Consider the following 18,574-nt stretch of genomic DNA (forward strand, 5'->3'; position numbering starts at 1 on the left):
AGGTGGCGGTAGAACACTGTCTATGTCAGCAAACTTCCACGGTTCTGAAGAGAGGAAGTCTCCTGTTCTTCAGTTTATCCGTAGCCGAATTTCGTAAAACACCAACCATGGAGGACGCAAAAAAGAAAGAGAAAAAGCAGTCCGAAAAGACAGAGGAAAAGGAGATTAAGCCCACAGGGAAGGACAAGGATAAAAAAGAAGAGCAAGAACTGGTGATTTGTGCCATTTTTCTAAACACCTTGAACAAGGGAAGCAGAGCAGCGTTTTTGCCTGAGTCACTCACTGCTTGGTTGACATGGTTGAACAGGCCGAAAGCGTTGTCATTCAAAATAATAACGAACTGTTTGAGTCTGCTTTAATGAAAAGTATGTCATGGCTGGCTATGTATCAGGTGCCAACAATTAAGATTATTGTTTCCGACTGAAAGCGAGCTATAAAACACGTATTCATCTAGTTAACGTTAGCAAAGCCGGTAGTTGGCTGTGCTAGCTAACGTTAGCTAACAATTGCTAATGACAGGCCAGAAATGAACTACCGATAGATAGACTAAAAGTTAGCTAAGTAGGTAGGTAGCCAAGTTACAATAACGTAACGTTAACTAGCTAAATGACGTTAGTGTTGCTTTGTAAACAACTCGCTAATGTTGTTACAATACAGCTAATGACTTTGCAACTGCACTAAATTAACCTGCCTATCGTTATCAGATGTTCTTGTTGAGAGTAACTAGATACCTATATGTGTTATGATCAGTGATGTTTGATTGCTAGGTGGGTATAGTTATTACGTATGGTTTGTTTAGCTAGCTATTTACATAAATGGGTCTGTAAACGTATTAGCGAGTACAGTACATTAGCCAATTTCAGACAGGCAACGTTGGATATAGCTAGTTATCAGGGCAACCCTTCCATCCGTCGACAATGCCAATGGTATAGGACCGGTGTATGACAGAATGCTCCAATATTTATCAGTTAGCAAATTGCAGAGCCTTTCATTGCTTTAGGTTCCTGTTGGAACACACACTGTTCTTTGTTTACTGTGCAGGGTTAGTTTAATTTTTAAAAATTTCCCATGTTGAATCTGTCATACTGTAATGTCAGTTCCTTTCATTTCTCTCCAGTCTGATGAGGACAAACAGCTGCAAGAAGAGCTGGAGATGATGGTGGAGAGGCTTGGTGTGAGTACCACTACCACAAGGACTGCTAAACCTCGAGTCTGGTTTTGCTTTGGACATTCTGGGACTATAGCTCTTTATATTCTTAAAAAAGAAACTGTACATAAGGTGTTAGTATGGAGAGTCAGTCATTTACACACACTGCAAGTCTTTGGTGATTATCCATATAAAACAACATTATTTGTACTTATGCAATGTACACCTCCCCGCCCCCTTTCTCTCTCTCAAACACCCATCCGCAGGAGACGGACACGTCTCTATACCGGCCTGCTCTAGAGGAGCTGCGCAGGCAGATCCGCTCTTCCACCACCTCCATGACCTCTGTGCCTAAGCCCCTGAAGTTCCTGCGGCCACACTATGGCAAGCTCAAAGAGATCTACGAGGGCATGGCGCCTGGCGAGAACAAGGTGGGAATACCGATGGCTATGTCCTTGCTAAATGGATAACTGTGACAGTCGGGAAAACGGGAGATAGGGATGGCAAGACTTTATTGCTTCCTTTCCCTGTCTGCTGTTACTCACAGTAATTTATTGGGTAAATCACCAACGTTTTGGCATCACTGTGCCAGCTTCAGGGTCCCTGAAGAAGGCACCCTGAAGGAACAGTGAATCCGAAACGTTGGTGATTTACCCAATAAAGTACATCCCTATAGGCAGCACCTCTACATAAAATAATTTTCTCTGGGTGTGCGCTAGCTCATGTTTTTTTTGTTGCTTTTACTTTATAACCACAAAATCGTGATGGATTTATTTTACAATGTTACAGGAGATACGGAAAATGTAACAATGATACATACTAGTATATTGGACAGTTCAGATCTAGATGGCACTAGGGATTCATGTTCAGAAGGACCCATCGTAACTGTCATTATAGAAACATCCAGCTAACTCTTGTCTGTTTTGTTTTGCAGAGTTTCTGTGCGGATGTGGTGTCGGTCTTGGCCATGACAATGAGTGGGGAGCGGGAGTGTCTGAAATACCGTCTGCTGGGCTCCCAGGAGGAGCTGGCGTCCTGGGGTCATGAATACGTCAGGTAGGATACAGGACGCCAATCCAAACGGCTAACAATGCATACAGGGGGGAATCCTACCTTCTACTTAAGTAGAATTTTCACTTAGTCATGCTTTAACAATGGTAGACAAAGTAAAAATGACCCAAACTCTGCTGTGTGTTTAGGCACCTGGCAGGTGAGGTGGCCAAAGAGTGGCAGGAGGTTGAGGAGAGTGATAAGACGCAACAGGAGACTCTGCTAAAGCTTGTGAAGGAGATTGTGCCCTACAACATGGCTCACAACGCTGAGCACGAGGCCTGTGACCTGTTGATGGAGATTGAGAGACTAGATATGCTGGAGCTCTATATAGATGACAATGCATATGCCAAGGTCTGCCTCTACCTCACCAGGTGAGTGGACAACACACACTCCTTACCACATGAGGGGCAAACATGTACAGTTGAAGTCCGAAGTTTACATACACCTTAGCCAAATACATTTAAACTCAGTTTTTCACAATTCCTAACATTTAATCCTCGTAAAAATTGCCTATCTTCGGTCAGTTAGGATCACCACTTTATTTTAAGAATGTGAAATGTCAGAATAATAGTAGAGAGAATTATTTATTTCAGCTTTTATTTATTTCATCACATGCCCGGTGGGTCAGAAGTATACACACAGTTGTGGGCAAAATTGAGAATGACACACATATTCATTTCTACAAAGTTTGCTGCTTCAGTGTCTTTAGATGTTACTGAAGTATAATTACAAGCATTTCATAAGTGTCAAAGGCTTTTATTGACAATTACATGAAGTTGATGCAAAGAGTCAAATATTTGTATTGACCCTTCTTTTTCAAGACCTCTGCAATCCGCCCTGGCATGCTGTCAATTAACTTTATTTATTTTGTTTTTTTTTATTTTACCTTTTTATTTAACCAGGTAGGCTAGTTGACTGCGACCTGGCCAAGATAAAGCATAGCAGTGCGAACAGACAACACAGAGTTACACATGGAGTAAACAATAAACAAGTCAATAACACAGTAGAAAAAAAGAAAAGGTCTATATACATTGTGTACAAAAGGCATGAGGAGGTAGGGTAGGCGAATAATTACAATTTAGCAGATTAGCACTGGAGTGATAAATGATCAGATGGTCATGTGCAGGAAGAGATACTGGTGTGCAAAAGAGCCGAAAAGTAAATAAATAAAAACAGTATGGGATGAGGTAGGTAAATTGGGTGGGCTATTTACCGATGGACTATGTACAGCTGAGCGATCGGTTAGCTGCTCAGATAGCAGATGTTTGAAATTGGTGAGGGAGATAAGTCTCCAACTTCAACGATTTTTGCAATTCGTTCCAGTCACAGGCAGCAGAGAACTGGATGGAAAGGTGGCCAAATGAGGTGTTGGCTTTAGGGATGATCAGTGATATACACCTGCTGGAGCGCGTGCTACGGTTGGGTGTTGCCATCGTGACCAGTGAACTGAGATCAGGTGGAGCTTTACCTAGCATGGACTTGTAGATGACCTGGAGCCAGTGGGTCTGGCGATGAATATTTAGCGAGGGCCAGCCGACTAGAGCATACAGGTCGCAATGGTGGGTGACTGATGGCAGCCAAGTCTTGCATAATCAATGCTTGGAGTTTGTCAGAATTTGTGGGGTTTTGTTTACCCCCCTCTTGAGGATTGACCACACGTTCTCAATAGGATTACGGTCTGGGGAGTTTCCTGGCCATGGACCCAAAATATCGATGTTTTGTTCCCCGAGCCACTTAGTTATCACTTTTGCCTTATGGCAAGGTGCTCCATCATGCTGGAAAAGGCATTGTTCGTCACCAAACTGTTCCTGGATGGTTGGGAGAAGTTGCTCTCGGAGGATGTGTTGGTACCCTTCTTTATTCATGGCTGTGTTCTTAGGCAAAATTTCGAGTGAGCCCACTCCCTTGGCTGAGAAGCAGTCCCACACATGAATGGTCTCAGGATGCTTTACTGTTGGCATGACACAGGACTGATGGTAGCTCTCACCTGGTCTTCTCCGGACAAGCTTTTTTCCAGATGCCCCAAACAATCGGAAAGGGGATTCATCAGAGAAAATGACTTTACCCCAGTCCTCAGCAGTCCAATCACTGTACCTTTTCCAGAATATCAGTCTGTCCCTGATGTTTTTCCTGGAGAGTGGCATCTTTGCTGCCCTTCTTGACACCAGGCCATCCTCCAAAAGTCTTTCTCACACTGTGCGTGCAGATGCCCTCACACCTGCCTGCTGCCATTCCTGAGCAAGCTCTGTACTGGTGGTGCCCCGATCCCGCAGCTGAATCAACTTTAGGAGACGGTCCTGGCGCTTGCTGGACTTTCTTGGGCGCCCTGAAGCCGCCTTCACAACAATTGAACCACTCTCCTTGAAGTTCTTGATGATCCGATAAATGGTTGATTTAGGTGCAATCTTACTGGCAGCAATATCCTTGCCTGTGAAGCCCTTTTTGTGCAAAGCGATGACGACGGCACGTGTTTCCTTGCAGGTAACCACGGTTGACAAAGGAAGAACAATGATTCCAAGCACCACCCGCCTTTTGAAGCTTCCAGTCTGTTATTCAAACTCAATCAGCATGACCGAGTGATCTCCAGTCTTGTCCTCGTCAACACTCACACCTGTGCTAATGAGAGAATCACTGACATGATGTCAGCTGGTCCTTTTGTGGCAGGGCTGAAATGCAGTGGAAATGTTTTTTGGGGGATTCAGTTCATTTGCATGGCAAAGAGGGACTTTGCAATTCATCTGATCACTCTTCATAATATTCTGGAGTATATGCAAATTGCCATCATATAAACTGAGGCAGCAGACTTTGAAAATTAATATTTGCCATCTATTTTGTGAAGTGCACCAGTCCTTCCTGCATCAAGGCACCCCCACAACCTGATGCTGCCACCCCTGTGCTTCATGGTTGGGATGGTGTTCTTTGGCTGCAAGCCTCCCCCTTTTTCCTCCAAACATAATGATGGTCATTATGGCCAAACAGTTATATTTTTGTTTCTTCAGAACAGAGGACATTTCTCCAAAAAGTATGATCTTTGTCCCCATGTGCAGTTGCAAACCGTAGTCTGGCTTTTTAATGGCAGTTTTGGAGCAGTGGCTTCTTCCTTGCTGAGCAGCCTTTCAGGTAATGTCGATCGTTTTACTGTGGATATAGATACTTTTGTACCTGTTTCCTCCAGCATCTTCACAAGGTCCTTTGCTGTTGTTCTGGGATTGATTTGCACTTTTTGCAACACAGTACGTTCATCTCTAAGAGACAGAACGCGTCTCCTTCCTGAGTGGTATGATGACTGCATGGTCCCATGGTGTTTATACTTGAGTACTATGGTTTGTACAGATGAACATGGTACCTTCAGGTGTTATGAAATTGCTCCCAAGGATGAACCAGACTTGTGGAGGTATACAAAAAAAAAAATCTGAGGTCTTGGCTGATTTCTTTTGATTTTCCCATGATACCAAGAAAAGAGGCACTGAGTTTGAAGGTAGGCCTTGAAATACATCCACAGGTACACCTCCAATTGACTCAAATGATGTCAATTAGCCTATCAGAAAGCTTCTAAAGCCATGACATCATTTTCTGGAATTTTCCAAGCTGTTTAAAAGCACAGTCAACTTAGTGTATGTAAACTTCTGACCCACTAGAATTGTGATAGTGAAATCATCTGTCTGTAAACAATTGTTGTAAAACTTCTTGTGTCATGCACAAAGTAGATGTCCTAACTGACTTGCCAAACTATAGTTTAACATTTGTTACATTTGTGGAGTGGTTGATAAACACATTTTAATGACTCCAACCTAAGTGTATGTAAACTTCCGACTTCAACTGTACCTTCATTCACACACACACACACACGTTCAAACACCTGTACCACATTCTGCTTCTGCCTCAATACACCTGTAGTGTGCTAACAGCAGCCTGAAGAGACAAAAGGAAGTTCCTCTCTTCAGTAATCCTAAACCCCTCTGCCATTTGTCTCTCCCTCCATTCCAGCTGTGTGAGCTATGTCCCTGAGCCAGAGAACTCTGCCCTGTTAAAGTGTTCCCTGAACATCTTCAGGAAGTTTAACCGTTACCCAGAGGCCCTGAGGCTGGCCTTGATGCTCAACGATGTGGAACTGGTGGAGAACATCTTCACCTCCTGCAAAGACATGTAATGACGGACACATTCACTGCATTCTCTCTTGCTGAATTATCTCACAGCAACACTTTCACTAAAAGTGCTACTGCTAAAATAAAGGAAACACTTGAGTAAATGAGGGATACAAATTATATTGAAAGCAGTTGCGGTGCAAGAGTTCATTCATTCTTAAGTCTAAGCTTTGGGGGGGTTCTAAGCTTACATTGAGGTTTATTACGTCGGTCATACTATAGATCATTTAGCTATTTGATTTTGAGTTTTAGGATCCTAGATAGTGAAAAAATGTATACAAAAAAATAGGTTATTGAATTTGCTCTTTACTCCTTTAGACCAGAGAAACTTGTTGAATAACACATTTATAAATGGTAAAGACTAACAAGGTTTTGAAGTATTTGTCGTGTATCTAGGAGATATAAAAAAGCTCAGGAAAGATGATTATTTTTTACACATATTTAACCTTTTTTTGTCTAGGCACGAAACTACCTTCATACATACATGCATACATGTTTTAAAACCGGTACCGGTTACCTTCAAACAACCCCCAAGCCGCTCGTGGAGGTCGTAGAGCAAAACGGACAACACCATCCTGTTTGTGAGATTCTCCACATTCCATAGTGGTTGCAGACCCGTCAAACTGTTCAGATGCTACAGATATTTTTGTGAGAAGGTCGATTTTTGGGATGTCTCATGGTCTGGCAAACACTGCTCTCGGTCTGCCACCTTTCACTGCAGATGCAGAAGTGCAACATCGGCGGATGCAGTGGATTGAGACCCATCTAATGGAGAAGTAATAACACATCTCTTAAACTGACAGATTTTTATGGGGATTTTTTAAAATTATGTTGCTTAGATGCCTCAATCGACTCTAGGGGATTAAGCTATTAAAACATCTCATCATGCTTAGGGTTGCCCATAATCTACCATGGCTAGAAGGGATCTGAGACTTTAAAAGATCGGTCTCAAAGTAGCATAGGGGGTTTAAAGGGGTGTGTGTCTTCGTCACCATATCTCAATCCAGTTGAACACTTATGGGAGATTCTGGAGTGGTGCCTGAGAGAGCGTTTTCCACCGCCATCAACAAAACACCAAATTATGGAATTTCTCTTAGAAGAATGGTGTCTCATCCCTCCAATAGTGTTCCAGATACTTGTAAAATCTATGCCTAGGCACATTGAAGCTGTTCTGGCAGCTCGTGGTGGCTCAACGCCCTATTAAGACACTATGTTGATGTTTCCTTTATTTTGGCAGTTCCGTATTTATTCATATTTTCAACTGACAATCATTCAGCAGTGTTTTCCATAGTTAATGATGTGCATGATGAGTTGACCGTTTAGTGGGTGTTTCCTGTAGCGTGATCCAGAAGGAGATGGCCTTCATGTTGGGACGACACGGCATGTTCCTGGAGCTCAACGAGGACGTGGAGGACTACGAGGACCTGACGGAGATCATGTCCAACGTCCAGCTCAACAGCAATTTCCTGGCCCTGGCCCGAGAGGTAAGGAGAGAGGGAGGAGAGAGAGGGGGAGGGTTAGAGGGGTGAGAGAGGGTAGACTACTAGAGAAAGGGGATGGGGTTGGAAGAGTGAAACTGTTTCAAATCAAATATAATTTTATTGGTCACGTACACATGGTTAGCAGATGTTAATGCGAGTGAAGCGAAATACTTGTGCTTAGAGTTCTGACAATGCAGTAATATCTAACAAGTAATCTAACAATGCCCCAACTATCTAATACACACACATCTAAAGGGGTGAATGAGAATATGTACATATAAATACACTGCTCCAAAAAATAAAGGGAACACTTAAACAACACAATGGAACTCCAAGTCAATCACACTTCTGTGAAATCAAACTGTCCACTTAGGAAGCAACACTGATTGACAATAAATTTCACATGCTTTTGTGCAAATGGAATAGACAACAGGTGGAAATTATAGGCAATTAGCAAGACACCCCCAATAAAGGAGTGGTTCTGCAGGTGGTGACCACAGACCACTTCTCAGTTCTTATGCTTCCTGGCTGATGTTTTGGTCACTTTTGAATGCTGGCGTTGCTTTCACTCTAGTGGTAGTATGAGACGGAGTCTACAACCCACACAAGTGGCTCAGGTAGTGCAGCTCATCCAGGATGGCACATCAATGCGAGCTGTGGCAAGGTTTGCTGTGTCTGTCAGTGTAGTGTCCAGAGCATGGAGGCACTACCAGGAGACAGGCCAGTACATCAGGAGATGTGGAGGAGGCCGTAGGAGGGCAACAACCCAGCAGCAGGACCGCTACCTCCGCCTTTGTGCAAGGAGGAGTAGGAGGAGCACTGCCAGAGCCCTGAAAAATGACCTCCAGCAGGCCACAAATGTGCATGTCTGCTCAAACGGTCAGAAACAGACTCCATGAGGGTGGTATGAGGGCCCGACGTCCACAGATGGGGGTTGTGCTTACAGCCCAACACCATGCAGGACGTTTGGCACTTGCCAGAGAACACCAAGATTGGCAAATTCGCCTCTGGCTCCCTGTGCTCTTCACAGATGAAAGCAGGTTCACACTGAGCACATGTGACAGACGTGACAGTCTGTAGACCTTGTGGAGAACGTTCTGCTGCCTGCAACATCCTCCAGCATGACCGGTTTGGCGGTGGGTCAGTCATGGTGTGGGGTGGCATTTCTTTGGGGGGGCCACACAGCTCTCCATGTGCTCGCCAGAGGTAGCCTGACTGCCATTAGGTACCGAGATGAGATCCTCAGACCCCTTGTGAGACCATATGCTGGTGCGGTTGGCACTGGGTTCCTCCTAATGCAAGACAATGCTAGACCTCATGTGGCTGGAGTGTGTCAGCAGTTCCTGCAAGAGGAAGGCATTGATGCTATGGACTGGCCCGCCCGTTCCCCAGGCCTGAATCCAATTGAGCACATCTGGGACATCATGTCTCGCTCCATCCACCAACGCCACGTTGCACCACAGACTGTCCAGGAGTTGGCGGATGCTTTAGTCCAGGTCTGGGAGGAGATCCCTCAGGAGACCATCCGCCAGTGGAGGTGACATGATCCTTGACTTGTCTCTCAAAGCACTTCATGATGACAAGTGAGTGCTACGGGCGGTAGTCATTTAGTTATCTTTGCCTTCTTGGGTACAGGAACAATGGTGGTCATCTTGAAGCATGTGGGGACAGCTGACTGGGATAGGGAGCGATTGAATATGTCCGTAAAGACAAAGTGGTCAAAGAAGGTGTTTAGAAGCGTGACGTCGATGTCTGTGAAGTGGCTGGATTTCTTTTTGCAGTCTGATTTCCTGTAGACCCTGCCACATACGTCTCATGTCTGAGCCGTTGAATTGCGACTCCACTTTGTCTCTGTACCGGCATTTCGCTTGTTGGATTGCCTTGCAGAGGAAATAACTACACTGTTTACATTCGGACATATTCCCAGACCTCTTTCCATGGTTAAATTCAGGGGTTCGCTCTCAGTTTTGTGCGAATGCCGACCATCCATCCACTGTTTCTGATTAACGTAGGTTTTAATAGTCACAGTGAGTACAACATCTCCAATGCACTTCCTTATAAACTCACTCGGATTCAACGTATAGATCAATGTTGTTCTCGGCGGCGGACCAGAACATATCCCAGTCCACGTGATCGAAACAATCTTGAAGCATGGATTCCGATATGTCAGACCAGCGTTGAGTGGTTCTCGTCACTGGTACATCCTGTTTTGAATTTCTGCCTATAGGACGGTAGGAGCAAGATTGCGTCGTTGTCGGATTTGCCGACGGGAGGGCTTTGTATGCATCGCGGAAGTTAGTTGCTGTGGTCGAGTATTACCCCCGCGAGTACTGCGATCAATTTGCTGATAAAATTTAGGTAGTCTTGTTAAAATCCCCAGCTACAATAAATGCAGCCTCCGGATATATGGTTTCCATTTTACATAGAGTCCAGTGAAGTTCCTTGAGGGCCGCCGTGGTGTCTGCTTGAGGGGGAATGTACACAGCTGTGACGATAACTGACGAGAATTCTCTTGAGGTAAATTGGCGGCATTTGATTGTATGGAATTCTAGGTCGGGTGAGCAGAAGGACTTGAGTACCTGTATGTTGTTATGATTACACCATGAGTCGTTAATCATGAAGCATACACCCCCACCCTTCCACTTCCCAGAGAGGTGGTTCTCTGTCGGCGCGATATATGGAGAAGCCCGGTGGCTGAACCGATTCTGACAACATATCCCGAGAGAGCAATGTTACAATCTCTGATGTCTCTCTGGAAGGCAACCCTTGCTCGAATATCGTCTACCTTGTTGTCAAGCGACTGGACATTGGTGAGTAGTATACTCGAGAGTGGTGGGCGACGTGCACGTCTACGTAGCTTGACCACGAGGCCGCTCCGTCTGGCCCTTCTGCGGCACCGTTGTTTTTGGTCGGCTTCTGTGATCCATTGTCCTGGGTGGTGGTCCAAACAGAGGATCCGCTTCGGGAAAGTCTATGTTGGTAAGTTGACGTCACTCTTATATCCAATTGGAGCAGGACTAATGAGTGGGTCACTGTTCAAATCAGTGGATGGAGTGTGACTGACAGTGGGGACTGTGTGTATGTTGGAGATGGGGAGGTATTTAGAGTAGGGCCACAGAGAGAGGAATTTGACGTGTAGAGAAGAGTCAGAGGACGGTGCTCCATTGGATATTGTTGAGAGGGGGAAATGGAGGAGACTTGAAGGTACTAAGAGGAGTGTGAAAGAGTGGGGTCAGGGTTGGAGAATAATGGCGCATAGAGTGAGAGAAGAGATGAGGCTGGAGGATAATGAACAGCTGGCTGGTCTCGTGAATAAACCAGTTAGTGAAAGGGAAAGCGAGCCAATAACACACTGTTCCCTTTCTTTACAGTTGGACATCATGGAACCCAAAGTCCCAGATGACATCTACAAAACCCACCTAGAGAACAACAGTGAGTTGTCCTTTACTACAGCAGCGCACTAATTGTCCTGGTCATGTTATATCACACACCTTTCCTCATCCTCCCTCTTATCGCGCCATCTTCTGTCTGTCAGGGTTTGGAGGAAGTGGTTCCCAGGTGGACTCTGCTCGTATGAACCTGGCATCCTCGTTTGTCAACGGCTTCGTCAACGCAGGGTTCGGACAGGACAAGCTGCTCACAGATGATGGCAACAAATGGCTGTACAAAAACAAAGATCATGGTGAGAAACCCCTTTCCCCCCCACACACAGACACAGCCTCACATCCCTTTCTGAGGCTCATGGTTTACATTTTTTAGGGCTTGACTGAAAATGTTTCATGTTTTGTAGTTCGACAGTGAGTACTAGTCTCATGAATCTAGGATTCTTAGCAGCAACTTATTGTACAGTGCCTTGCAAAAGTATTCACCCCTCTTGACGTTTTTCCTATTTTGTTGCTTTAAAACCTGTCATTAAAATGGATTTTTATTTGGATTTCATGTAATGGACATACACAAAATAGTCCAAATTGGTGAAATAAAAAAAATCACTTCCCGTTTCGAAAGATAAAAATAAAAATTTAAAGGAAAAGTGGTGCGTGCATATGTATTCACCCCCTTTGCTATGAAGCCCCTATATAAGATCTGGTGCCACCAATTACCTTCAGAAGTCACATAGTTAGATTGCACACAGGTGGACTTTATTTAACTAAGTGTCACATGATCTCAGTATATATACACCTATTCTGAAAGGCCCCAGTCTGCAACACCACCAAGCAAGCGGCACCATGAAGACCAAGGAGCTCTCCAAACAGGTCAGGGACACAGTTGTGAAGAAGTACAGATCAGGGTTGGGTTATAAAAAAAAATCGGAAACTTTGAACATCCCACGGAGCACCATTTTAAATCCATTATAAGAATATGGCACCACAATAAACCTGCCAAAAGAGGGCCGCCCACCAAAACTCACAGACCAGGCAAGGAGGGTATTAATCAGAGAGGCAACAAAGAGTCCAAAGATAACCCTGAAGGAGCTGCAAAGCTCCACAGCGGAGATTGGCGTATCTGTCCATAGGACCACTTTAAGCCGAACACTCCACAGAGCTGGGCTTTACGGAGGAGTGGCCAGAAAAAAATCAGCAAACGTTAAGTGTTCGCCAAAAGGCATGTGGGAGACTCCCCAAACATAGGGAAGAAGGTACTCTGGTTAGATAAGACTAAAACTGAGCTTTTTGGCCATCAAGGAAAACTCTATGTCTGGCACAAACCCAACACCCCACACAATCCCCAAAGTGAAGCATGGTGGAGACAGCATCATGCTGTGGGAATAATTTTAATCGGCAGGGACTGGGAAACTGGTCAGAATTGAATCAATGATGGATGGCGCTAAATACAGGGAAATTCTTGAGGGAAACCTGTTTTAGTCTTCCAGAGATTTGAGGTGGTTCACCTTCCAGCAGGATAATGACCCTAAGGATACTGCTAAAGCAACACTTTAGTGGTTTATGGGGAAACATTTAAATGACTTGGAATGGCCTAGTCAAAGCCCAGACCTCAATCCAATTGAGAATCTGTGGTATGACTTAAAGATTGCTGTACACCAGCAGAACCCATCCAACTTGAAGGAGCTGGAGCAGTTTTGCCTTGAAGAATGGGCAAAAATCCCAGTGGTTAGATGTGCCAAGCTTATAGAGACATACCCCAAGAGACTTGCAGCTGTAATTGCTGCAAAAGGTGGCTCTACAAAGTATTGACTTTGGGGGGGTGAATAGTTATGCACGCTCAAGTTATCTGTTTTTTTGTGTTATTTCTTTGTTTCACAAGAAAAAATATTTTGCATCTTCAAACAGGCAGTTAACCCACTGTTCCTAGGCCGTCATTGAAAATAAGAATTTGTTCTTAACTGACTTGCCTAGTAAAATTAAGGTCAAATGTAAATTTAAAAAATTATGACCGAAAATAACTTCTGGATATCAGGACTGCGATTTACTGACCACGGACTGGCAGAATCCTTTTCCTCTAACGAGTGTGATGAGCCCGATGCAAACCAACATGCTGCCTTCTCGGGAACAGGCCCAGATCCCCGTGATTTGCACATTATTGTCAATCAGTGTTGCTTCCTAAGTGGACAGTTTGATTTCACAGAAGTGTGATTGACTTGGAGTTACATTGTGTTGTTTATGTGTTCCCTTTATTTTTTGGTGCAGTGTATTAATGAACCGGTGCCCCCGCACATTGACTCTACCTGTACACCCCTGTATATAGTCTGGCGATTGTTATTTGGCTGCTGCTCTTTAATGACTTGTTACTTTTATTTCTTATCTGTATTTTTTTTAAACTGCATTGTTGGTTTGGGGCTCATAAGTAAGCATTTCACTGTAAGGTCAACTACACCTGTTGTATTCAGCATTTCACTGTAAGGTCTACTACACCTGTTGTATTCAGCATTTCACTGTAAGGTCTACTACACCTGTTGTATTCAGCATTTCACTGTAAGGTCTACTACACCTGTTGTATTCAGCATTTCACTGTAAGGTCTACTACACCTGTTGTATTCAGCATTTCACTGTAAGGTCTACTACACCTGTTGTATTCAGCATTTCACTGTAAGGTCTACTACACCTGTTGTATTCGGCACGTGATAAATATAATTTTATTTGAATAACAAAAATAATATTGCTGTTGTGTAAATGTTGATGCTAATTCTGTGTTTCTCTCCAGGTATGCTGAGTGCTGCAGCCTCTCTGGGGATGATCCTGCTGTGGGATGTGGACGGTGGTCTGACACAGATAGACAAATACCTCTACTCCTCAGAGGACTACATAAAGGTCAGCGCACACACTCACCCTCTTACCAAACACCCTGCATTAAAACCCTCCGTACCACAACCTTCACAGCACCCAGAAAAGCCTTACAAATTCTATTAATGTAGATATTTCTCCCCATCTCTTTCTCTCCCTGTAGTCGGGGGCCCTCCTGGCTTGTGGCATAGTGAACTCTGGGGTTAGGAACGAGTGTGACCCGGCCCTGGCTCTGCTGTCAGACTACGTCCTCCACAACAGCAACGTCATGCGGATTGGAGCCATCTTCGGGTAAGGAGAGATGGAAATGGGTGTTCGGTCCCAAATCAACCCCTAACCGCTACTGCCTGTCACCTCTTACACATTAAGGACCTTTGTTGAGGTCTGTTTAGTCCTTTCTTAGCACTGTATAATCTCTGCCTGTTAAAAGTACTTGTTTCTGGTAGGGTTTGTCCCCCTGACCTTTCCCCTCTATCTTCAGCCTGGGCCTAGCGTACGCTGGCTCGAACCGTGAGGATGTCCTCTCTCTGCTGCTGCCTGTCATGGTAGACTCCAAGTCCAGCATGGAGGTACGGGGTGTGTGTGTGTGTGTGTGTAGTTACAAAGTTTGTCCGGGTTTAAGTCAAGTACACATCCACACTCATTAAACCCAGCTCACTGTCCCATGTTACGTGTCTTGTCACACACTCAGGTGGCAGGTGTGACAGCACTGGCTTGCGGTATGATCGCCGTGGGCTCATGTAACGGTGATGTCACCTCCACCATCGTCCAGACCATCATGGAGAAGAGTGAGCTGGAGCTGAAAGACACATACGCCCGCTGGCTGCCCCTGGGCCTGGGCCTCAACCACCTGGGTAAAGGGGAGGCCATTGAGACCACCCTGGCAGCGCTGCAGGTGGTGCCTGAGCCCTTCCGCAGCTTCGCCAACACCCTGGTGGACGTCTGTGCCTATGCAGGTCAGTCTCATCATAGCTCCATTTTGTCTCCAATTGTTTTTGTTTTTGATTTATATATAATATATTTATACCGGTGATCTCATTGAGATTTACAAGAAATGGCTTGTATATTTATCCTATATTTATCTGTTTCTCTCCATGCCAGGTTCTGGTAATGTACTGAAGGTGCAGCAGCTTCTCCACATCTGCAGTGAGCACTATGAAGCCAAGGAAAAGGAGGAGGAAAAAGACAAGAAGGATAAGAAGGACAAAGACAAGAAAGAGAGTGCAGCCGACATGGGCTCCCACCAGGTATGCCAGGCTTTTGTTAATAAAGGAGTGTCAGGTAGCCTAGCATTTAAGAGCGTTGGGCCAGTAACCCAAAAGGTCGCTGGTTTGAATCCCAGAGCAGACTAGGTGAAAAATGTGTTGGTGGCCTTGAGCAAGGTGGGAAATTACAAAATATAATCTGAGTTGTTTGAATGAGATTTGATATTTAACTAATTTGCTCTCTGCTTCCCCCTCCCAGGGTGTGGCTGTCCTGGGTATTGCACTCATTGCCATGGGAGAAGAGATTGGCTCAGAGATGGCACTACGGGCATTTGGGCACCTGGTCAGTCTAACCTCGGACCTGTTAATATGTTTGGGGTTGATTCAGCACCTGTCTCTTTCACTTGATCCAACCATCCCACGTCTGTTTTTCTCTTTCTCTCCGTTGTCTTGCCTTCCTTCTCTCACCTCACTCACTCTCCTAGTTGCGGTATGGAGAGCCTACTCTGAGGCGTGCAGTGCCTCTGGCCTTGGCCCTGATCTCCGTGTCAAATCCTCGCCTCAACATCCTGGACACACTCAGCAAGTTCTCCCACGATGCTGACCCAGAGGTTTCCCACAACTCTATCTTTGCCATGGGCATGGTGGGCAGCGGTGAGTGGACCCTGGCATTACTGGGCAATGGGCTCTATTGTGTGCCTACTGTCTGGAACCCAATCAGTCAGTGGCTTCATTATTATATTAAGAAGTTAGATTGATTTGCCTCACTAAGTTATCACAATGTTCCCCTGTAATTATTCCTCATCCTTGAATAGGAAACAACATACCATATAACTGAATTCACTGTGCCAGATGACATCAAAGTATGAGACCATCTCCACTGACTGTGTCTCGAGATGTGGATGGTTGCCATGAGAACTCACTGACTCACGGCTCCATCTCTGTCCGCAGGAACTAACAATGCCCGCCTGGCTGCCATGCTGAGGCAGCTGGCTCAGTACCATGCCAAAGACCCCAACAACCTCTTCATGGTCCGACTGGCACAGGTGGGTAGCAAAAAGAGTTGCCGCTCTGGCACTCTAACCTGTGTGTTTAGAGAGAGGGGGAGAGTATGTGTCTGTCTCCTAACCCTTGTTCTGTGCCATGTCCACAGGGTCTGACTCACCTGGGTAAAGGGACATTGACGCTGTGTCCGTACCACAGTGACAGGCAGCTGATGAGTCAGGTGGCCGTGGCAGGACTACTCACTGTCCTCGTCTCCTTCCTCGACGTCAAGAATAGTGAGACCTTTTCCTCATTAATCTACCTTCACCATTCCTTTTATTTGCCTGTCCCTACCCTCCCTTTTTCCACGTCCTTGTGTTTAGGGTTGGGGTGAAGTTGATTTCTGTTGAATCATTTGAGGAAGTGAACTGAATTTCAATGAAAATTCCACATAGAAAATGATTAGCATCTGTTCAACTCCTGAATGGCATTGGCCCTTGCCCAGCTTGTTTCATTGTCCTCATTTTATGTTAGGTAGTAAGTCTGCTGAATGTCTTAACCTGGGTCTGAGTATTTGGCTGTTTGTGTTGACATCGCCCCCTGCTGTTTCCTGTGTGTGCTCCAGTAATCCTGGGGAAGTCTCACTACGTCCTCTACGGCCTGGTGGCTGCCATGCAGCCCCGTATGCTGGTCACCTTCGACGAGGAGCTGAGACCGCTGCCCGTGTCCGTCAGGGTGGGACAGGTAAGCCTGTTGCTCACGCTATGCTCTTAATAAGAGCCTGTGTGATTAGCTTCATATTTCAAATGTAATGTTAGTTAAGGATTAACCTAGATGGTGTGATGAAGGCCGAAATGCCAGCACGATATGACTCGATGCTTTGCAAGTAAAATGTGCTTGAGATTCTTTTCATTTGAACTATGGTTGAACATCTCTAATGCAAAGTAACGTGTAGATGTGCAAGTGCTTTTTACTCTCAAGATTAGGATGTAATGCCATAAGATGGTAGAGTGGACTCGACCTCATGGTTCATGTAATGTAATTGTTCCATAGGCGGTGGACGTAGTTGGCCAGGCCGGTAAGCCCAAAGCCATCACAGGTTTCCAGACCCACACCACGCCGGTGCTCCTGGCCCATGGAGAGAGGGCAGAGCTGGCCACAGAGGAGTATCTCCCCGTCACCCCCATCCTGGAGGGCTTTGTCATCCTCCGCAAGAACCCCAACTACGATGCCTAGAATGTGCCCTATTGTCCTCCCCTTGTACCCACGCTACTCCTTACCGGTCTCTCGTTGGTAGCCCTCCCTGACTCTTTAAGACCTCGTATTTTACTACTTTATTCCATGTCTGAAAAGAGCCAGGAAGGCCTACCCCTCTTTCTCTTGTCAACAGCCTCTGTGAAAATATATGGTTGTGTTCTGGGTGGTCAAACTAACCGGCGCAGGGAGTGGAAACTGTCCCCTCATTCACACTATTTAGATTGGATTCCTCTTTGTTCTGATCTAGGATCAGTCCCTCATAAATATATTAAACCAGCTCTTTTAGGCTCCACAAATATATAACTGATCTAGGGTCAACTGTCAGAAGGGAACTGTACAGCCTCTCCCTGCTTCTCATTCAGCCTCCAAAGCTACATTTTCACAGGCATCTCAATTTTTATTTTTTTCGACTAATTGGTCTTTTGACCAATCAGATAATTTTCAGAGCAGGTCTGATTGGTCTAAAGACCAATTTAGTGGGGGGAAAAATGAATTGGGCTGCCTGTGTAAATGCAGCCCTAGTGATGAACAACATAAGCTCAGTCCACATCAATACTACAACCGGTTTCTCTTTCCCACATGACAACCTCCTTTTTGTAATTAGAGCATGGAAAATGTGTCCTTCATCATTCAGTTTGTTGGTTTTGTTACAGTACTGTAAAAGGTTAAAATAAAAGTTTGAAACTCATTTGTTGGAATTGTCTGTTATACCTGAGGGACAAGTTTCTGAAAGATACATTTCATAACACAGCTGGCAGATCTGGATGGCTAATAATGAAACTGAGCAGTGGAGAGGTACTGAAGTGAGATTTGGTCACGAACCCTCACTGCAGCAGAGGTTCTGAATACTAACTTGCTGGATGTTGCAGACAACGGTATGTATTGAACATTTGAAATACACATTTAAGGAAAGTAAATGCATATTAAGCTGATACGTTTTACATCTCTTAATAAACTTTTCAGACTGCACACTTGACATCACAGACACCAATCTGGCCATGCCATGCGAGCAAAAGCAACCATCTAGCCGCTAGTGATGAGTGTTTTATTGTGCGTGTATGAA

At 45.0% G+C, this 18,574-nt stretch overlaps 1 protein-coding gene across 1 annotated transcript; it reads left to right on the forward strand.

The window, feature by feature from the left end:
• The first annotated feature begins 29 nt into the window (after nt 1–29).
• Nucleotides 30–18,199, forward strand: LOC115136619 (26S proteasome non-ATPase regulatory subunit 2). Its single transcript, XM_029672185.2, has 20 exons — nt 30–212; nt 1,118–1,174; nt 1,414–1,578; nt 2,082–2,203; nt 2,347–2,571; nt 6,188–6,346; nt 7,685–7,829; nt 11,198–11,258; nt 11,362–11,508; nt 13,986–14,092; nt 14,229–14,356; nt 14,547–14,634; nt 14,757–15,021; nt 15,167–15,312; nt 15,530–15,613; nt 15,756–15,924; nt 16,222–16,316; nt 16,424–16,550; nt 16,880–16,998; nt 17,308–18,199. The coding sequence occupies exons 1-20, from the start codon at nt 108–110 to the stop codon at nt 17,488–17,490; spliced, it is 2,697 nt and encodes an 898-aa protein (XP_029528045.1). The 5' UTR covers nt 30–107; the 3' UTR covers nt 17,491–18,199.
• Nucleotides 18,200–18,574: the final 375 nt, after the last annotated feature.

Source organism: Oncorhynchus nerka, linkage group LG11 (assembly GCF_034236695.1).
Source record: "Oncorhynchus nerka isolate Pitt River linkage group LG11, Oner_Uvic_2.0, whole genome shotgun sequence".
Classification (NCBI taxonomy): Eukaryota; Metazoa; Chordata; class Actinopteri; order Salmoniformes; family Salmonidae; genus Oncorhynchus; species Oncorhynchus nerka.